This window comes from Triturus cristatus, chromosome 7 (genome assembly GCF_964204655.1).
Source record: "Triturus cristatus chromosome 7, aTriCri1.1, whole genome shotgun sequence".
In the NCBI taxonomy this organism is placed as follows: Eukaryota; Metazoa; Chordata; class Amphibia; order Caudata; family Salamandridae; genus Triturus; species Triturus cristatus.
In genome coordinates, this window is record NC_140590.1 from 865,940,736 (window position 1) to 865,963,489 (window position 22,754).

The following is a 22,754-nucleotide window of genomic DNA, read 5'->3' on the forward strand; positions in this document are numbered from 1 at the left end:
CCATCATGGGGAAGCCTAGAGGTCGCCAGACTGGTGCCCCTCTGGAGCCAGAGGACAGTGCTCAGGAGCAGTCACGATCTGGCCCAGACGACTCCAGCAGCAACTCAATAAAATATTCGAGGCCATAGCGTATACGAAAGCGACTATCCACCAGGATATCAGCACTGTTGCGGTGGGACTTGGCCTGCTGCGGGAAGAACATAAAAAGTTATCGGAGAGGGTCAAAGAGACTGAGTCTAATGTAGCGGAGCGGGATCCGGCCCAAAAGGCATTGGAGCAGCAGATGGGGGCTCTCACAGACAGAGTGAGCCAGCTGGAGCGCAGAGCAGAGGATGCCGAAGGGCACAACAGGAGGAACAACATCCGTATCCTGGGCCTTCCGGAAGGGACTGAGCGTAGCGACATGGTGTCTTTCCTAGAGACCTGGCTTAGGACTATAGTAGCGCCGGAGGGCCTCTCCTCCTTCTACATGCTAGAAAGAGCCCATAGAATGCCAGCCAGGCCTTTGGCCCCTGGGAGACCCCCATATCCAGTGGTGGCCCGTCTGCTCCACTTCCGTGACAGAGATCTTCTTCTGCAAAAGGCGCAAGCAGATGGCACCTTCGCTGTGGATAATAGTAAGGTCTCTCTCCTTCCGGACTACACGCTGAAGGTACAAAGGAAACGGGCATCCTATTTGGAGGTCAAGAGGGCTTTGAGAGAGGAGGGCCTAAAATACTCTCTGATGTTCCCGGCCCGGCTCTGTTTCCAGCTGGAGGGGACCACTCATTATTTTGATTGCCCTAGAGACGCGTGGGATTGGTTGTTGACCTACAAAGGCGAGACTCCTGGGGCCAGTGGCTCTGGAGGCACCGGGTGGAGGCCATGGAACTTGGAAAGCACCTCAGACGGCGCCCTCGAAGAGGGTCCTCCAAGAAACCATCCCCATCACAGACCGAAAGGGAGAGGGCTGAGGAACTGCAGGCAGTGGCGGAACTAATGCGGAGTCAGAATTCGGCTCGGTGGTAATGGCCAGTTCTACCAGCGAGACAGACGGCAACGAAACAGACACCTCCCACAGTGATAGCGTGAAGTTGCCTGTGGTGACACCTAACACTGCGGACAATATAATTGATGTGACTGGAAAGCTAGGGCGGCTGTGCCACTGTCTGAATGTTGCCCATTTTTGACCCCGAGCTGCCTCTTTCTATGCTTTTCCTTGCCTAGCAAACCCCTGTTGAGGGCCCAACCGGGTTAAGGCCTCACTTAGTACGCACTGTTTCACGGGATGTTTGGGCGGCTAACCGTTGTTGGACTGCCCTGGGGTCGGGAGGTTGACCACCATAAGGGTCCTTTTGCTGTTGTTTTTATGACCTGGTATGTTTGCAGAGGGGTGGGACGTTATGTGCAAAGGGAGAGTGTGGTGGTGGGCCTGCTCGCAGGAATGTTACCTAGTATGGTCCAGCAGGAATTGCAGGGGCTCAGAGTGTTATACGGTTCCTAACGTGGAACATTAGGGGGATGGGGTCCATGGCAAAACGTCACAACATCTACTCATACTTGCGGCGCAGGGACATCGATATAGCGTTCTTGCAGGAAACCCACTTAAACAGTGAGGAAGCCGGGAAACTGAAACGACGTTGGAGGGGCCAGGTTTTTGCGACTACCTGTTAAATCTTTGCCAAGGGGATGTTGATCTCACCCAGATGTTGATCTGGGTGAAGCCAGGGGTCCCTTTTGAAGTTGAGAGTGCGTGGCTGGACGAGGGGGGCCGATATGTTGTAGTTGCTGGGAGATTGGCAGGACGCGAGGTTACCCTTGGTAATATTTATGCTCCTTACCAAGACCAGGTTGGCTTTTTAGATTCAGTTTCTGCTGTCTTGGCGGGTGGCCTGCAGGGCACTCTGGTCCTTGGGGGAGGGGGGGGGGGGGGACTTTAATTGCATTGCGGATGTTGCTGAGGATCACATCCTCCGCTAATGGGGTCCCCGACACACCGCACTGCTTTGAGGTTCCGCGCTTGGCTCGCACATTGGGGACTCAAAGACACCTGGAGACTGCAACAGGATAGCCGTAGGGAATTCTCCTTCTTTTAAATCGGTACACCAAGTGCATACGCGTCTTGGTATGTTCCTGTGTTCCCCTGCATTGAATAGCACCATTGTGCATATGGAGTACCTGGGCCGTACACTGGACCATAGCCCGTTAATGACTCATCAACCCTTAGGGCGGTATCCCCCAGTCCCCACTTGGAGGCTTAACCCGGCAATTCTGGATGACGACCCATTTTGTACCTCGCTGCATACACTTTTAGAAATATATTTCCCTATTAATGCCAATACTGCATCCTCTGTCCGGGTGGAATGGGAGGCGTTAAAGGTGGTGGTGCGGGGCCACTGCCTGGGACAGGCCACCGGTACTTATAGGGAGCTCCTTCAGGAATTACTTGACCAAGAAGGGAGCATCCGCAGTTTAGATAACATCAAAGGTACAGGAGATGTGGCTCTCTTGGCGTTACAGGAGAAGCGAGCAAAGTATAATGAGGCCCTTAGGCGTTTGCGTTGTTATAACTACGACGAGTATCTCGATAGGGTGCAGAGAGAGGGAGGTAAGGCAGGCTGTCTTTTAGCTAGGATAATTAAGCCTGAACTGGGTGGCTCCCTCATCACACAACTTGGAATGGATTCTGGTGAGGTATTGTATATCCTGAGACGATTAACGACTCCTTTTTAACATTTTACGAACGCCTCTATGCGGCCCCGACTGTGGCCCCTTGTTCAGCGGTGAGGGAGTTTTTGGAACCATTGCCACTTCGGGTGTTGGAGGACGAGGATAGGGAGGGATTGGGGGACCCTGTCACTCTGCAGGAAATTAAGGCCGCCATCCATGTGTTGGCACCTGGTAAGACGCCGGGACCGGACAGCCTCCCGGCAGAATTTTACCAGCGTTTCTCTGATCTACTGCACCACATCTGGTCCGGTTGTACGCGGACGCCTATGAGGCTGGGGAATTGCCTGACACCACTCGGAGCGCTCTGGTAATCCCCCTCCCGAAAATCAAGTCGTCAATGGCGGGGGTTAAGGATTATAGGCCCCTCTCCATGCTTAATTTGGATTTTAAGATCCTGAGCAAGGTGCTGGCCGGTAGGTTGGTCCCGCACATGAAGGCATTAATACACCCAGATCAGATTGGGTTTATCCCCGCCCGTAACACCGCATACAATCTTGGTAGGCTCTGCTCCATTCTTTATCACGCCGACACCCTGCTTCATCTCCAGGCCGCGGTGCTTTCCGTCGACCTGGCAAAGGTTTTCAATACGTGGGGTGGAGATACATGGTTGAGGTGATGAGGCGTATGGGTTGGGTGACGACTGGGTACGTTGGGTGCGGCTTTTATATGCGGCGCACACTGCCAGGGTCCGAATGGGCAGAATAATATCCAGGGAGTATGGGGTGTTTTGAGGGACTCGGCAGGGGTGCCCTATTTCTCCCCTGGCGATTGAGCCCCTTGCTCAGCGACTCTGCCGGGGCGGTGATGGGATTGGATTGGACTCTGGAGGTTGGACATATCATGTTTCCCTCTATGCAGATGACCTTTTGTTGTACCTGTCGGACGCCGTAGTGGGCACCTCGAAGGCCTTGCAAATACTGGACGACTTCACAGGCTTAACGGGTCTGCGGGTTAACAGAGCAAAGGCGTATCTGTTTCCGGTGGCGGGTCCTGTCCCCTAGACCGGACACTCTGATGACTGACATCGTATGGGCCCAGTATACGTTCAAGTACCGGGTATACATATTTTCCATTCGCTTGATGATTTGAAAGAAGGTAACCTTGGTAGAGCAGTGTGCTCGTTACGTGCGCATGTTAATTTTTGCCGTACATATCAATTGCCGGTAATGTCTCGGGTTTCCCTATCTAAAATGGTTATGCTACCACGCTTGTTGTATTTCTTGGTCAACCTCCCGGTCCTTATGCCTAGTGGTTGGTTTCGCCCCCTGAATGCTCTGTTACGGGATCTGGTGTGGGGTGGTGGACACCCTAGGGTGTCCCTAACAACGTTACAGCGTCCCGTTGCAGAGGGCGGGTTGGGAGTGCCGAACTTTGAATATTACATGTTGCTGTGGCTGGTGCAATGGATAGAGGATGTGAGCGAGGACGGTACGTTCTTGTCACTCCTGGACTCCCGCCCTAGTTTAATAATGGCAAAATTGCTGATACCATCGACGCCCACCCTGTATTGTTCATAGCTGCAGTGTACAGCCTTTCAAGCCTGGTGGAGATGCCAGGGTAATGGACGGCAGGCCGCTAGCTACACCCTTATGTTGTCTCTTGTGGGTCTGCCAAATGGCAACCCCCAGTCTGTCTTCACAAATGAACAGCTGGCCCCTTGGTCGGATGCAGGGCTGGATACTGTTGGGGTCTGTTTTCTAGACAAGTGCCTACTCCCATTTGACAACCTTATGGAGGATTGCGGTCTGCCCCCCGGCCAATTCCTGCATTCTGAGGCCCGGACTCGTAATTTTGCGCAGTTATGGGGTGCTGGTAGAAACGTACCGGAGACACACCCGGTGCTCCATGCCTCGTTCATGCTTGGGACAGGGGGGCATCTAGTGAAGTGGTTTTATGTGGCCCTTCACGAGGCTTGGTGCGTCCCTTGGTTCAGCTGCGTGCCAAATGGGATGAGACTGATGGCAGGGTTTTAACGGATGCGGAATGGCGGAGGGTTTTACACTACCCTAAGAAAATCTCTTGTAATTCACGTCCCAAATATATACAGTTTAACTACACACATATGGCTTACATGACTCCACATTGTCTCTATGTGACATATGGAGGGGAGGTTCGTTCCTGTCCACGATGCTGCCACCAGGACGTGGACTTCGGCCATATGGTTTTGGATTGTGGAGTTCTGCAGCCTTTTTGGGAGGTGGTGCTTGGTAAGCTAGCAGCAGTGCTGGGTAGAGAATTATCTTTCACGCTACAGACGTACATTCTGGGTCTTTTTCCCAGGCCGCCGAAGCGCAAGTTAGGGAATAGGCTCATAGACCTGGCACTGAGATTAGCGAAACGCTGCATTGCTATGGAATGGAAATCTAGTAGGGGACCACAATTTGAGACCTGGCACAGAGGTCATTGTGTGGGCTGGGGCGGAGGGTAGAGCACTCAGCTGGGAGGAATCTAAAGGTATGAGCAAGAGTATGCAGGCGAGTGGAGGGAAGTGCTGGCGACCTGGGAGAACCCCGAGGGACAGGAGACGGGTGAAACAGGTTCAGACTCGGATTCAGGCCCAGGTCAACACCCAGAAGGAATTTAGACTGCACCACCTATTGGATCTTTGGCGAATTCGGGGAGCCGGCATTTCCTGTTGTCAAAATATTATATGGGGGCTTACTGGCTAGCCACTTGCGGCTGGGATGGAGCGGCTTTACCTGCAGATGTGAACCCCTTCCCCGTGTTGCACCGCTTGCCTCCCTCTGTGACACTTCATTATATTGTGCCTTCACCACACGCTTGTACTGATGTTTACGATATATTTCCCCCCTCTGCATAAGGCCTTTCTTTGCTTCTCTTTTTTTTTTGTTTAAGTTGGGTTAATTGTTTCCTTGTTTTTAGGTCTCGCCTACGCAGCGCGCATGCGCTGCATAGGAGGACCTTTAGCCATTGCTCTGGTCATTTTCAAGCACACACTCTGGCTTGTGGGGGCGTCCACCTTGCGGGATCGTGCAGCGGCGCGCCACAAGCACGAGTGCAGCGCTTGAAAATGAGCAGACTGCGCGCGCACGAACCACTCCCGGGCTCACCTGCTGCTCCCCCTCTCTCTCACGCGCATTCCTTTTTGAAAAATTCCACGCCGTACTCTCCGCTGTCTTCTATGGTCAGGTTCCAGATATGTAAAGAGCCGTTTTGACCGTTTATAGACACTCTTTCTTTGAACTGTTTCTCTTTTAATTGATCGGGATGTATTAATTGAGCTAAAGTATTGCTTTTGAAAAGCCATGTAATATCTCATAGTTTGCACATTTCTGCCCAATTTTTCTCAAGGGATTTTGTAATAAATAGTTTTGCAAACATGTACTCCAGCCTGATCTTAACAAGTCCTTCTAACATATTGATCTCATCTACACGCTGACACACGTTTGACGTATTTTAGATGTTACTGAGTTGTGACAGAGTAAGTGACACCCATCTGCTCACAAAATGGCCGTCTGTAAACAATCTTTTCGACCCACTGTCCCTACAAGGCGGTGCTTGTTGACTGGATACCGAGCTTTGTTTGTCTCCGCGGGGTCTGTTGAGTCAGCCTTTTAAAGTGACCCGGCTGTTTTAATCGTGCCACAGAGATCCTTATGTTGTAATGCGATGAGCAAGTCTAAAATCTACCTTTCAGATCTCGCCTTGATATTCTGCCAGGGTGTTTGCCGACTAATTTAAAACGGGAGGTGAGAATTGACTTAAGCCGCGTTCACTCCTCTGTGATACTGTCCTCTGGCCCGTTAGCAAACTCAGTTGTTTGTTTTTCACTTAATTGACTCAAAGCAGTTTTTCTCTGGCAACCACTGTGCTACTCTAAATGCCAGCTGTACGTTAGCGGAATGTAACAGAATACTCCAGCAGGAGCTCCTCTGTATGTCATTTGAGCAGAAGGTCAGCGGAAGTGACATCATGTACCCTTTTACCTCCTTCGTGACATCACCTGATTGATCCCTTGTGCCACCATTTCTCGCTTCCTATTTGCTGCTGTTAGACTAAGAAAGAGCAACAAGCATTGGCATAACCAATACATCTCGCCTTTGGGACCTTATAAGTGTTTAACCATGCAACAGTTAATGTTGGTGCACCAAGGATATTGTGCTGCATAACTAAGTACTTATAAGGTCCCAAAAGTGAAACCTATTGGCTATGCCAATGCTTGTTTCATTTTGTTGGAATTGTTTTTAGACAATTGAAGTAGCATTTTGTAAATCAAAGTTGTTATATTGGTACATTGATCTGTTGGTGGGTACTCTCACAATGTGTATTATCGAGCACAAACTTTTGTGAAGCATGTACTGAGGAATCTGGTCTAAATCTGGAGGTGACAGATTTCTGCTGGAATATTGGCTATGCAGCACCCCTCTGGGTCCAACAAAATGTATATTGTTAATCAAATTCTCTTCTTTGATCATTTATATGGACGCTGAAAGATGTATTTCAGTACTGTATTGTTGCTGCCATTGAATTATTTGAATTTAAGATTGTTTTGCTTCCATATATGAACTGTATTACAAAACCTGCAAAATGCAAATAAAGATACTTCAACAAAAACAAAAAAACAGATGGAAACCTAATATGTGCTCAAGGGTCAATAATAGGCCTGTAAATGAAGGTTACACTGTGATAGGTTTCACTAGGTATAATGGTCCAGTAAAACGGACAGCATGCTGTGCTAAATCGATGGCAGAAGCATACCTCAGAGGGGTACATGCAAGGCAGACCATATGGGGTTCCAGTATGGATCAATAGTGTGTAGAGGCTGCTGTACATACAGCCCGAAGACTTTTCTAATAATGTATGCATGGAATTCCACCTAGGTATTGTAGGAAACAAGGTTCTTGCAGTAGTCCTCCGACCTTTTGCCTGGAATTTGATGCAACTTTCACTGGTGTACTGGGTTCCTGCAAACCAGGTACCCAGTGCCAGTGTTCTTCCCCAAAACAAGACAATCAATTGACCAGTTAGCACGTCTGTAAGTTCCTAATAAGTGGTACCTCTGGTACCAAGGGCAAAGGTACTAAATAGGGTCCCTAAGAGTTGCAGCATATCTTGTGCCACTCTAAGGGACCCAGCACCGAACTCATAAAGACTGGCACTGCAGGCTGAGTGACAAGGAGCTCTAAAAAGTGAAAACACGACAACACTCACTTGTGTGAGATGTCCCCCTAACACTGCATATAATATTTGTAAGTCACCTCTACAGCAGGCATTACAGCCCTAAGGCAGAGTAGATTATTTTCTATGTGAGGACATCTCTGCATGAGCAGATATGAGCCTGTGCTTGCCAGTTCAATTACTGACAGTACAAGTGAACAAGGAAGCCATCTTAAGGTATATACTGGGCACTGGTCAAAGCGAGTTTCCCAGCTACATAATGGCTTCACTGAAACCTTTTGTAGGAAGCTAGCTCTTTATGTGAGTTATCAATAATCTGATATACAGTGTAAAGAGTCCAGGTGTTATCTTAGTTGTGGGCAGGGGCTTGCTATACAATCACAAAGTGCTCTATTAGGGGGTAGTGTGGTCGAACAGCCTTAAGCTTAACAGAGAGGAGTGCAAGACATCTGCAAAATACACACAATAAATAATAAATGACACACGACTCAAGAAGGAGATCTACACCAATTTATAAAAATACCAAGTACCTTTATATATGTTTAGGCATCAGAGAAAATTAGTTCAGGTAAGTACGTTTTTAAATATAAATTATTTACACTTCACAAAGTGGACACACGGCACTTTGAGTTCTGCACTGTTATCCTATGGAAGGAAACCGGGACAGTACATCGACTTACAAGACCAATCTCCAGGAGTTAAGGTGAGTGGTGGGCAAGATCCAAGGCAGCACCAACAGACCACCACAAGTGACACGAGGGCGGACGAGTGCAAAGTGCAAATCAGCATTGGGAGCCTCTTCTTCAAGGCCCTGGGGCGACCGGTGCAGAGGTATCCTTAGGCGTTACGTTTTTCCTTACCAGAGCGGTTAAGGGGGGCTGCATGCAGAGGCTGCAGAAGACTTTGGAAGTCCAGGAGGGGTACAACCACAAAGGACTTAAGCTCTGGAGGGCTGGGGTACCTTGTTGGCACCGCTGGCCCACTTTAACTCGGATCAGAGGTGACAGGTGCAGTGGTGGCTTCAAGTGTTGGGTTTTGGTGGTTTCGGAGGCCTCAGACTTCTCTTTTGGAGATTCTTTAAAACAGGTCTACTGTTCTTGGGAGGTCTTGAGTCTTTTTTGAAAGCAAAGTTTCTGGAGTTACAGCTGCAGGATGTGTCGACTTTTGTGCCGTTTTCGACGAGGGACGCAGACAGGGCGGCAGGGTTGGTACCGGGTTAGTGTCTTTTTCTCGGCTTTTGAGGCTCATCGGTGTCCTCTCTCTTCTTAGGTCAACAGGATCAGCTTCTCTAGTGCCATGGGCTCCCCTAAATACTGAATTGAGGGGTATTAGGGGAGTGTAGGGTAGTAGCCAATGGGCCACTGACCCTCGGGGTCACTTTGCCCGCTATATGACGGTTTCCTGTGGGAAGTGGGCATAACCCTGTCCCAGCACTCTTAAGTATGGCATCACAAAAATGGCTACTTCTGGAAAATTGGGTCCACCTCAAAGTAGCCCACCTTAGCGGCGGCACTTGCCTGGAGGTGGCACACCTACCTGAATAGCTAATCTTCACACCTGTCCAGGTGCCACAGGGGCTATGGATGGGGGGGGGGGGGGTTGGGGGGATTACGGGTAGATTCCTTTCCTGTGAGGGGAGCCAGATTCACAATTTAAAGGCGGGGAGCTTCTTTGAAGCTCGCCGGCCCAAGGAGGCTAGTCAGCAGGTTATCCAGGTTATCCTGTAGGAAGGGTGTTACACCCTCTTCCGACAGACAGGCCTTTGTTCTGTGTCTCCCGAGGGCATAGGTTCTCACCCTAGCAGGTCACAACAGCGTCCTGGGTGGCAGGCTGGCAGAAACCAGTCAGCAAAGACACCAGAGGCTGGTTGGTTTTCAGGGGCACCTCTAAGGTGCACTGTGTGCATGTATTGGTATATCCAACACTGGCATCAGTGTGGGATTACCAATACGAGAAGTTTGATATCAAACTTCCGTAGCTTCAGTGAAGCCACCATGAAGCTAGGAAACTCATTTTTACCAGTGTCCATCACGTTTTAAAATGGCTTCCCTGGTCACTTGTACTGGCAGTTTTAGGACTGACCAGCACTGGGGCATATCTGCTCATTCAGGTATGCCCTCACATGAAATATTCAGCACCCTGTCTTAGGGCTGTTAGGCCTGCTGTGGGGGTGCCTTACAAATATTACATGCAGTGGTAGGGGACATGGCACACATGTATGTGTGACATGTCGTATTCTCACTTTTTCTGCACCAAGACACGCTGCCTGCAATGGCAGTCTTGCATGTGCTTGGTAAGCGGTCCTTTAGGGTGGCACAATTCGTGCTGTAGCCATTAGGGACCCTCTTGGTACCAGGGTACCCTTTACTAGGGGCATTTGGAGGATGCTAAAGGTTATGCCAATTGGGGGAACAATTGTACAGTTTTGGGAAATAGCTCTGCAACTGGGGACCTGGTTAGCAGGAACCCAGTGCGCTTTCAGTCAAAATCACTTCAGCCCTGTTATGATAGGATTTCAAGCGGTTGACATGGATGACCCTGTTGGGGTTCCTGCAAGTGCTAAGGTCCACCAGATAGGTGACCTCCCCTTTACTCTCTAGGATAGGGAAGGGCCCACTCCTTTGTGTCTGGGAGAGTCCTAGGAGCCACAAGCTCCAAAACCCATACATTCTGCCCTGGTTTGAACCCCACCATGGCAGCCTTTTGGTCATACCAGAGCTTCTGGAGCTCTTGGATGGCCTCATAATTTGTATTTGCTTTTTTCATGTTCTCAGCCATTCTGGAACGAAGGCCAAGCACATAATCCACAATGTCCTGTTTAGGCTCTTTGAAAGGCCTCTCCTATCCTTCCTTTACAAGACGCAATGATCCCCGCACAGGATGACCAACAGAAGTGGCACCTCCCTGTAAGCAAAAAGCAGGCATGGCAGGAAGACAACCCATCTCCTTCTGAGATTTTCAGGGAGTCCACCAATCATACCTTCTTATGGTCTTGTTGAATCTTCCAACAAGGCCATATGTTTGTGAGTGGTATGGGGTAGTGAACATGTAAGTCACTCCACATTCTGCCCACGTGTTTTAGGAAAACCCACTCTGGTAAAGATTCCAAGAGGGCTCTAGCTACTGCAGGAGCAGTAGTAGTACTTAAGGGGAATTGCTTCAGGGCACTTTGTAGAATGATTCACTACTACCAGTATAAATCTGTTTTCTGAAGCTGTTTGAGGGTCAAAGGGGCTGAATGTCAATCCCTACCCTTTCATAGGGAACCCAAGAACTCGAAGTGGAATTAATGGGCCTTTGGGAGGCCACCTGTCTTGCCACTGACTTGACAGGTGCCACATGAGTTATAAACCTCATTCACCTTCTGGGACATATCTGGCCAGTAGAGGTGGTTCACCAACCTACCCAAAGTTTTGGTCTGGCCAAGATGCCCAGCAAGAGGGATGTCATGGGCCAATGTGAGGAAATACTCTCTAAACTGCTGAGCCACTACCGCTCTCCTAATGGCACCAGGTTTGGTGCCTCATTGTAAAGGAGTTACTCCTCCCAATAGGTCCTTAGGGAGCCACTGACATCTCCCTTTTCCTGATCAGAAAATTACTGTCTCTGGCTTTCAAGAGTGGGAGAGGTCCTCTGCCCTTGGCACAGATCTTCCCTAGAGGGTCCCGCTGGGCCCAAGAGCTTTGCAGTGTAAAGCTCAAGGTCCTGAGGCTCAGTTCCCTCTGGGGCTGAAAGGTCTTCTCCCAGAGGGCTTCCAGTCTTCTAGCCCTTTCTCTTGGAAGACTGGCCATTATCCCAGGCTCCAACACTTCTTGTTAACCATGGGCTCTACACTGTGCTCTGGTTTTCACTCATCCCATTCAGGTATACCCAGCATTGCTGCATGGGTTTTTCTTTCACCCTCAGCCTAGGCTGGATTGCCTAGCAGACACTGTACAGGAATTGCAGAAGATCACACCACTCTCTTGTGGCCAGTAACGACTCACCATTCCAAGGATGCCATCTCCATGGGATATACCCAAGTCCGATTATCAGCATTGATGTCTCACCAGTCAGGAAGTTTTCTGGGGACACTAGTGGTTCAGTCATCATGGTGACAGAAGCGCCAGTCTCTCTGAGCCTCAATCCTACTCCCATTTATATGGGGTTGCTGTCTATCTCTCAAGGTTACTAGGCCAGACAGCCATGGCAGGGCAGGCACATCCACCCCTACATCCAACATAAGCCCACCTTAGGGGTGGCACTAGTCTGGAGGTGGCATCCCTACCTGACAAGCTAATTTTCCCGCAAGTCCAGGTGCCAAGGTGGCTCTTTTCAGTCTGGTGAAACCAACAAATGGCTTTAGGTCTTGCGATGTTGGGGGACGAGGGGAACCTTTGGTCCTCCTCTTCTCGGGCCGGGAATGTCCGGGTGGAGAGGGTCTTTGGGGTGTCGGGTTTCTTTGTCTGGCAACACTTGCGGCTGAGACCGGGGAGTTCACGAGGAGCCACTCCACAATGGACCTGGCACCTTGAGGGCTTGGGGACCATGCTGACAAGGTTGGCCCACTTCGGCATGGGATGGGGGGCTTAGGAGCAGTGGTGCTTAGCGGCGGCGGGGTATGGCGGTTCCCGAGTCCACATGGTTCTTCTTTGGGTGCCTGCAGAATGCAGGGGACAGTTCTGCAGTCCCACTGGAGTCCTTGGTGCCTGGGTGAAGTGTGGGCAGGTCTACCAGGCATTAGAGACTCAGCAGCTGCAGGACAAGTCGTCTTTTGCCGTAATTGTCGAAGTCAGCAGGCATGCCGGCAGGGTTGGCACCAGGTCAGTTGCTGGGTTTTCAGTTCTTGCTTTTTGCGACTCTTCACTTCTGTCTTCTTCTTTCAGGTCAGAGGGGATCTGATTTTCTGGTGCCAGGGGCTCCCCTAAATACTGAATTTAGTGGTGTTAGGGGAATGTAGGGTAGAAGCCAATTGGCTACTGACCCGTGGGGTTACTATGCCCACTATTTGACCACTTCCTGTGGGAATTGGCCATAACCCTTTCCCAGAATGCCTACATTTACCATCACCAAGATGGCCAACTCTGAAAAGTTGTGTCCACTTCAGGTTTGGCCACCTTAGGGGTGATACTAGCCTGGGAGTGGGTATGCCTACCTGACTAGCTAATTTTCTCTCCTTTCCAGGTGCCAAAGGGCTCTGGACAAAGGGGGTCTACTTCCTCTCCTGTGAGGGAGCCAGACTCACACTTCAAAGGTGGCAGCTTCTCTGAAGCTTGCCAGTCCAAGGAGCCTAATCAGCAGGTCATCCTGTGGGGGGAGGTGTTACAACCTCTTCCCGGAAAAGGCCTTTATTCGGGGTCTCCTGAGACCAAAGGTTCTCACCCTCGGAGGTCAGAACAGTGTCTCGAGTGGCAAGTTGGGAGAAACCAGTCAGCAAAGACACCAGAGGCTGGTAGGTTTTCAGGGGGATCCTCTAAGGTGCCCTCTGTGTGCATGTATTGGTATATCAAACACTGGCATTAGCGTGGGATTACCAATACTAGATGGTTAGCAGTAGCCCAGTTCAATTTTAGACAAAATCACATCATGTACCAAGCAAAAGGTTGGGTGACCGTGTCAAAAAGGGGCACTTTCCCACACCTATGGTGTTTGGTTTCAAATAGCTTGCATGAATAAACCCACGCTGATTGCAGCGATGAACAAGTTACTTCCCTTTGGTAACGTATTATCTGACAGAGACTCTATCTAGCTGCAGATTGTTACCTTTGAATTTCCCAGGCATCAGGCTGGATCCGGAAACTTGTTGCTGAACAATACCCCTTGCGTGCGATGTAGAGTGGCTCCATTCGGCTCCGCGTGACAGTGTCAGTTATGACGTTGTGGTGCCTATATAAGCACCACCCAGGTGCGCAACGTCAGTTCTATTAGATGGATTTATTACTACATGCACCCAGAGGGTACCTTAGAGGTACTTCCTGAACCTTACTAGTGTTCTAGTGTGCTGGCTGACTGGTCCAGTCCAGCCTGCCACCACAGATGAATTTCTGCCCTGCTCTCAGAGGACGGAAGCAATGCCTGCTCTGAAGAGAGGTGTTATCACCTCCTCCTTCAGGAAGGCTGGTAAAACAGCATATCAAGGCAGGAGGCTTCAAAGGCATCAGCCGTCTAGGACACCCTCGGCATTTATGCGCTATACAAATGTTCAAATCAAATCAAATCGAATCTTTGATATACGACCCAAGGCATCCCTAGACAGGGGAGATGCCGCCCCCTGCCCTGGGCCCAACTGGCCCAACTGGCCCCAGGACATGCAGGACAATTAGCTATGCAAGAGGCATGTTGCACTGCCAGGTTGAACACCCCTCTAGGGTGAACAGCTTGAAGTCAACATAAAGTTAGGAATTCACATCTTACTTGTGGTGGAATTAGAAATTCTGGGAAAGGGTGATGACCACTCCCCAAAGGAAGAAGTCATTTAGGGGGTGTAGTGACCCCAGGGGTAAGCAGCCTATAGGCTACTACGCCTCACTCTCCTTAACACCCTTAAATTGAGTATTTAGGGGACCGCCTGATACCAGGACAGCAGACTTCGCTGGACAAAAAGTAGTGAATAATGAAGAAGGGCTGACCCAAGAACCAACTACTGATCTGGCACCAACCCTGCCAGCCTGTCTGTTGCACTCGACCCTCACGGAGAACCTGACTCGCCCTGCCGCTGCGCAGACAGCAAGAAACCCAGGTGGCTGCCAGTGCTTCACCAATTGCCAGAGAAACTCCTTTGGAGTAGGGAAGCTACTCCCCTTCAGCAACAGGCACCAAACAAGAAAGATGCAGTTTACCGTCCTGCTGCCTACTGGGACTACAGACGCTGCAGCTGCCCAGGAAGAGGTCACTGAGCTCCTACAGATCAGATCCGTCCTCTTTAAGTGTGGGGATGCCAGAACCGACTGGAGCTGTGCAGTACCAACACCTGGGGTTCTGGACTCCTGGACGCAACAAGCCTTGGCTGTTGCAAGAACAGAGACCAACGGCAAGGACAACCAACCTGCACATCGAGGAACTTCGGGGACAGTGACACCAATACCGAAAGTGGCCAGCTGTCCTGTTTGCCCCTCTTCCCCCGCCACTTGACACCTCAAAGCACCTCTGCACCTACGCCCCACAACCCGAGTTCAGAGCAGGTGACGGTGCACATTGGGTCCTGAGACCTACAAGAGTCGAGCCCATCGTTGCGTCTGGCCAGATTGGACTTCCAGTCGCTGCCTGGAGCTTCTTTCTACAGGCCCACTCCAACGGTGAGTGACTTGCGTGCCGAACCAGACGCCAAAAGACATCACTGCACTCGAGTCGCACAGACCAAGGAGCAGTGGACAAAGTGTCCCAACGTGCTCGAGCACCTCAAGAGTCCAGACCTCCTTTTGGTTTCTATAGACTGCCCTACCAGTCCAAGCCTCTTGTCTAACTGGACTGTTCCTAAATGAAGTGAATGGGGCATCCAACGCCGTAACACACCTCTGCACTGGACAACCCAGAGCCTCCTGGAGTGACCTGATGGTGTAGGCTTTGACCTGGACCCATACTCACTTTAGGCATGGAGAACAGTCCTGTGAGTTGCTGTTAAGTGCCCGAATGAAGTACATCCCCCCCCCCCTCCCCACAGGATAACATTACCGCACCCAAAAGTTGCACCAAGTGCCAACTTTTGAAAACTGTAAACATTCATAATTTGAAAAGTACTTAACTGGTTCCGATGATCTTGGTATATAAATTCATATGAAAGTATGTGTTATTTTTATAAATTAGTGTCGGATTTATTTATAGTGTCTCTCTCACTTACTGCCTTTGTGTGTGCAATAAATTCTCAGCACTACCTTATGATATGCCTGTCTGCTAGCCTACACTACCACAAAAAGGAGCATTTCGGGTGCCATTTGCGCCTCAGTAAACCAGTTGGGGTTTGCCTGGACTCTACACAGTGTACCTTTTTTTGGTCCACTATATAAACAGCCAGCGTATTGCAATTATATCATGAAGTAGGATAACCTGAAGGCCACCAATGACAGAATGGTTTGGCTAGGTTAAAATAGCAGATATAGATTCAGAGAGAAACCGGAATGACCAGAACATTTAATGTATACTCCCTAGCAGAAGTAGTTTGGCAGATTAATTGCCAATAATGAGTGAAGATGCCCACACTGAGGTGGGAACCACTTTGTGAAATTGATCAGATGTTAACCTCCATTCCAACAATACAGTTTTTTTGATCAAGTAGTAATAGTAAAGATATTACGGAAGGTAATCAAAGACTGAGACAATAACAGTGAGTACCATGTCTTTGTAGACCCCATGTCTCCCAAAGAACTGCCGATATGTTGTGATTTAAAGGCAAAATATATTTTGAGAATATCTTGATTCACATCCAGACAATGCAGTTTGGAGAAAAAAGCTTGGCACTATACTACATGCACAGAATACGAACAGATAAGGCTGAACACCAGTACGATTTGGAGAATAGGAGTTCCGAAATGAATGCACATTTCTGTAACAAGCAGTAAGCAGACCATAGTTCTTTGTATCCAGGGACATAGAAGGTCAAAAAGGAAGACGGAAAATGCACATTAAGTTCTGGGAAAAGAGAACTCAAAATGCACAAACCAGGTCAAAACTGTGTTGTAAGAACACCGAAGAGGGTGGGATGCACAGAGCTGTTGCTAGAGTTGAGTAGCACAATATGGTTTCTTCAGATACAAATCAATCTGTAAAGGACATCAAAACCGAGGTGGACTGACACTACCTACACAGATACTTTATTTAACTAGGAGTAAATGACGGCAATCTGGATCACAAATCATCACAACCACTGACATAGCTCGCAGAGTACATGTAGTCGGCATTCAGCCTTCAGGTTCACAACACTCATCACTTCCATCAGCCAAGGTATTGATACCAGTATTAGGTGCTGAAATGTGGCTTAAGCATGATTCTAGTTCTAGGTCCTGCTGACATACTCAAATCTATCCACTTGAAGCTTTGGCAGAACACCACAGCCAGAGATTCCTGACAAAACTTGAGGTCTAGCAGGAGAGCCCATCAAAATCGTGATGTAGCACTGAAGAGTTTGGAGTAGCTATCTGATCTGGTTGCGGCATGATGTACATCTTGAGAGGTGGATGTCTCCAACTGCACAGGCCTGAGTGTACACTTTGCCCACAATAAGTCAGCGCCATCATCTCCAAGTGCCTAACTTACAAAAGTTACAGTTGGCACAAGACAGTGTCCCAGTTACATCAGCTCCTGCCACAGGAAGAATTTTGGTAACAGTCCTGGTTCTGGTGCATCAAGCCATCTTGACAGCAGTGGATGTCTAGCTCAACAAGCATATCATCTGGCACCAGCAATATTCAACAGAACACAACTCGATTTTCTTATGCAGTGTCAAGGACTGCTGCAAGAGGTATTAGAAAGGTTTGGAGACAGAGTAATCACAACAAAACTTCTACCTATTGGTATTTACAAATGTTTGTATTGTATGCAGCATTTATATAGCACTTACTGCCCCTACGTGGGGCGCTGAAGCACTCGCCTACATGGGTAGCATGCTACACCATGTAAAGTGTGTGGTTAGAAATGTGTTGTCTTTGTTTTAATCTTATGTGGGAAGTGTGTCCAGGTTGTGAGTGGTGACCACAGAGGTGCAGTTATAATCTTATGGGGTGCTGCGCTTAACAGTGTAATCGATGAAGATGGGTGAGAAAAAGGGATGCAGATTATGGTTATAAGTAAACTGGCAGCTTTGAACACCTGCATGTTCCATTACTGGAACATGCTTACCTGGTTACTGTACTGGGATGTTCATTCGGAGATATTCTGTTTCCAGTTTAAATACTTTATTCGATTTTTCTTAAAATCATAATACAGTACATCACAATACCGTACCATCTTTGTAAAAACAAATAAAACGCCACAGATTAAAAAAGAAGCCATAAAAACATTATTACACATAGTTGGAGTTTCTTTCTGGCACTAATCGTCACCCGGGCCATAAGAACACTATTACACATATTTATAGTTTCTTTCTGGCATTAAACACCACCCACAGGTAGCTTGACATAGTGCAACATATATCCATGGTGGGCAGGGTTTATAGAAAGAGACAGGTCGACACTGTAAAAAATTAAGAGACCTTAACACTGGAATGATGTAGTGCTTCCTCTGGTTGGTATACATTTTACAGAAGAGCACTACATGCATAGTACGTGATCACATGGGCAGTTTGCTAATGTCACCGATCAGTTATTCATTACGGGGAAGCTAGTAAGCCAATGGAAAATATCCATTCTAAGGAGTAAGCACAAACCAATGCCTGGGATTCGGTACGAACTTAAGATGGGGCATGCACTTCAAACGTAACCAACATGGATTGGTTCTTTAATACACTGGGCTTCAACAGTTCGGTTCAGTGTACAGGGAGTTCCTCAAGGTGAGCTAAACATTCAGTTTTCATGTCTTTTCTGCTAATAACTTCCAGGGATTTAGGCTACTCGAAGAATTCTGAATGCCCAAAAGCACAGGAAAGTTGTTTGATGTAGGACAGCCAGGGAATACGCAAATAAGAACTCAGATTAGGGCAATCCCTGATAATAGCACAATTTAGAGCAGTGAATTCTGTTGCCCAGATTTGATGGCATAATAAAATGGGCTGTAGCATGATAAAATCGGCTAGAAACAGTACCCACAATTCTGCATGACAACAGTGGAAGAGCTCTCAAGTACAGCGAGGAAATGCTTCAAAAACTTGTTTTCCACAGTTTTTAGCGCCTTACAAGTAGTGTCCCCCCACACTCCTGCCCCGTATGTAGCAATAGGCACACATTTGGCCTGATAGATCTTTATCATTTAATTTGGGGGGTTTGTACCTAGCCCCCTGGCAAAATTCGACAAGGCCATCGACTACTGGGGGGGGGGGGGGGGGGGGGGGGCTTTGTACCTAGTCTCCTGTCAAAATTCGACAAGGCCATGGTCGATGTCCTAAACTGTAGCTTCCTAGCATTGACTGAATGGGCCCATGAACTTTCCTTGTCAAAAAGTGTGCTCAGATACGAGAAGGTTGCTGTAGTACAGATTGATTTCTGTTTAAAGGTAATACTCCTGAGCAGGCAGAGGTTGGAGCAAGACACAGTGGTGACCTCTTCTGGGATGGACTTTGGTAATATACCATCCCATATTGGAATGCCATTAGGAGATGTAAAGAAGAGGTCAAAGTATGTAGCTTGTTGAGACCCGTAGTGATGGACTAACAATTTCCTCAGTTGACTAAAAGCATATGGCAGATCTCTTCAGTTACTTCATGCCTGGTCAGTTGGTGATGGGTAGTGTATTGCTATTGACTGATAAGAGTTCTGGGTGATGGATATCACCTGTAGCAATTTTGCCTTATGGGAGTGTGACAGTACCAAGCAGTACAAGAAAATAAGTATGCAGTCTACAATGAACTAACTGAAGACACTGGGTGCTATGGTATTTGTGCTAGTGCAGGCTACGAAGGTTGTATATTGTATTGCAGTCTGCTATGCTTTTGAAGTAGGATTGAGATGGCAGGTGCTTTAAGTGAGAAATAGAAGAGAAGGCTATGTCAATTTTAAAGGGGAGCAACAAGGAATGCAGGGTGTCACAGAGATCAGCTTATCTTTTATCAGGTAACATATGACAGAGGCCAAAGCCACGATGCAGGACCCCTTGCTTACCTGCCCAAAACGGAGACGTGCACCCAATCTGAGTGTCACTGACCTAAATGCACCCCATACTAAACATACCAACATGCTTGAAAAATACCTACAAGAATATCCTTTTCTTGCTACAAACAGCCTGCACTGCAAATGAATTCACATGTGCTAAATAGAACAGACCCTGGCACTTTGCTGAATTATTCAGTGTAGTCATGGCCCCAAATTGAATAAATTACCTCATCTTCATCAGCCTTAGGCTTCTCAAAGTAGCTATGCCTTTGGTTTTCCTCCACTTCTTCTTCTTCTTCTTCTTCCTCTTCCTGCTCTTCTTCCTTTATCTTTTCCCGCTCTCTCTCACGGTCACGCTCTCTGTCCCTCTCCTTCTCTCGCTCCCTATCACGGTCACGCTCTTTCTCACGTTCCCTTTCACGGTCACGCTCTCTCTCTCGTTCCCGGTACTTCTCACGCTCCCGTTCACGCGATGCTTTTCCAGCCGTTGGCACATAATCCCCAATATCTTCAAAAATGCTAAAAGGAGAAACACAGGAAAAAACTAAAGATCAGTATTGAATATTCTTTACATGAACACACAAGTGACAGATCAGCAGTTGCTTCTAAAAGTGGGTTAAAGACTACAAATGTGAACTCGCACGATAGCCCTTCAAATCTGTAGTAAAAGAAAGAAGCTCTGAAAGCGTTTTGCAGGCATAAATATAAAGAATCTATTGCACAATTCCAAAATATCAATTTTTGATAAAAATTGCTTGCACTCAATATTAAGATACCTTTCTTTGAATAAACAAATGTTCATACAGTGAAACAATAAAAACATCTACTAAAAGAGTGGAAGAAGGGGGAAGCAGTGAGTTTCAATTAATAGTGCACGTGCTACAGAAAGATACTCCTGATGACAATTTAAGGAGAGTTCCAAAGCATACTATGATTTACGAAGATACATCAATATTTTTTCAAGTTTTGTTGCGAACGCACCAGCCTGATGGTCATAAACCCACTAAATAGGAACTTAACTTAAATGACAATAATTCCTTACCTCAGATCAGCTTCTGGAGCCTTCTTCTCATCCAGTTTTCCTGCAGTGGCACAAGTCACAAAATGTACTTGTCAGATTTCAAAGTCAATACTGAATCATAATCCAGCCTCAGTGAAAAAGTAGACAGCAAAATTAAACATAACGCTTGCAATAGAGTCTGAAGCAGGAGTTCTCACCCACCAAACATGCACTTGATTTGTATGTTTTTGTCCTATTGAATGCCTACCTCTATATGAGGTACTTGCCACAAAGTCTAGCAAAATTAAAACAGCAAGGAATTTTCAGAGGGATCATACCCAAGTTCTGATGGCTTTAGTCATTCACAATATCATGTGACTATTTTCTCATGGGCAAAGAGTTCCTCAAACAGTGTGCGGATACAAAGAAGACCCAACCTCTGATTTTCTATTTGTGTGTGGAACCCAAAGACATTGTCCAGATAGAGGCTCTATGCTTTCAAAGATAGAAATAGAAAATACTTGATGTAAGATGCCTTAAACCTAATATGCCACTCCACACTGGGAGCAAGTGCGGATGGTAATGAGACCCACTGCAATATTTCTGGAAACTATTGGTTAGTAACTTAAGATAATACATTATTCAGAAGTCCGCTATGGAGAAAAACAATAAAATACATATACATTTTTCTTTTGACCAGATTGGTCAGGCTGGTTTGAAGCAATAAGTAATTCAAAACTGCTCTTTTAATGAAAAATGAAATCAGACGATCATCAATATCAACGTGCGTATATATATATATATATATATATATATATATATATATATATATATATATATTCCATACGACAAAGAACCCACAATTGGAGGCCCACTCTCAGCGTGCACAATACTTTATTTTGCCAGGCGACATGATCAGCTCCTCGTGCACAGGACACACAATCAGCCTTACATCCCCTACGTGTTTCGAGCATCACGGTGCTCTTGTTCACATGAAAGGCATATGCGGAACAGCAGTACGGCAGGTGAGTTTGTTCAAAATATAGTCCCGGCCAAAGGGCGTTGTAGCACAAAGCATGATGGTATTTGTAGTTTGATAATCCTATAGTAGGCTTGCCACTGCCAAAGTTCCTTTATCAGAATTTAAAACCGCACTTGGTTGTCGATATGTACACCAGATCGCTGTCATGTCATGTTCACCCGCAGCAAAACTGCACGCTGTTCCTTCTGTGTTGATATCGTATCAGCACAAGACCCGCTCTTCCGCGGTGGGGGCTCTCCGCGACCTGGGAGGGCCGCATATATTCCATACGACAAAGAACCCACAATTTTGGAGGCCCACTCGCAGCGTGCACAATACTTTATTTTGCCAGGCGACATGATCAGCTCCTCGTGCACAGGACACACAATCAGCCTTACATCCCCTACGCGTTTCGAGCATCACGGTGCTCTTGTTGACAGGAAAGGCATATGCGGAACAGCAGGTGAGTTTGTTCAACATATAGTTCCGTCCAAAGGGCGTTGTAGCACAAAGCATGATGGTATTTGTAGTTTGATAATCCTATAGTAGGTTTGCCACTGCCAAAGTTCCTTTACCAGAATTTAAAACCACACTGGGTTGTCGATGTGTACACCAGATCGCTCTGCACGCTGAGAGTGGGCCTCCAATTGTGGTTTCTTTGTCGTATGGAATATATATATATATATATTACCTACTGGCGGTCGCCAGTAGGTAGTTATAGTTAGGACCACGTTTCCATAGGAAATCCGCAACATTCTATTTTGAATAACTTTGGCGCCGGTCGACGAATCCTCGCGAATTTTTCAAAATAGGTGGGGCGCTACGGTCCGCTCCTACCCTGAAAGTCTCGGGGGGATTCGTCAAGCGGGGGCTGAGATAAAAGGGGGTCCCAAAACGCGTTTTTCCCATGCATTTTTCCATAGGACCTTTAGACAGGGCTACAGCCCGAACGGCTGAACAGAATTACTAGAAATTTGGCAGAGAGGTAGTCCTCAGGTCAAGGAAGTGCCTTTTGTAGGTTTGGTGTAAATCTGTTCAGTAGATTCTGAGAAAATAGCCTTTAAATCAATATATATATCTGAGCCAGCTTACGGTGCGCTTACGGTACGCTTACCGTACGCGTACGGTGGCCTGCGCGAGCGCGATTCTGATTGGCTCTTAGATCTTAGTA

At 47.7% G+C, this 22,754-nt stretch overlaps 1 protein-coding gene across 1 annotated transcript in view; it reads right to left on the minus strand.

Moving 5' to 3' along the window:
- IK (IK cytokine) overlaps window positions 1-22,754 on the minus strand; it is a 133,415-nt gene that overhangs the window by 25,538 nt on the left and 85,123 nt on the right. Inside the window, exons 11-12 of the mRNA XM_085617808.1 lie at window positions 20,605-20,644; window positions 19,790-20,081 (exon numbers count right to left, since the gene is read on the minus strand). Coding sequence (XP_085473934.1) covers window positions 19,790-20,081; window positions 20,605-20,644 — 332 coding nt within the window. The remainder of the gene's footprint in view (window positions 1-19,789; window positions 20,082-20,604; window positions 20,645-22,754) is intronic.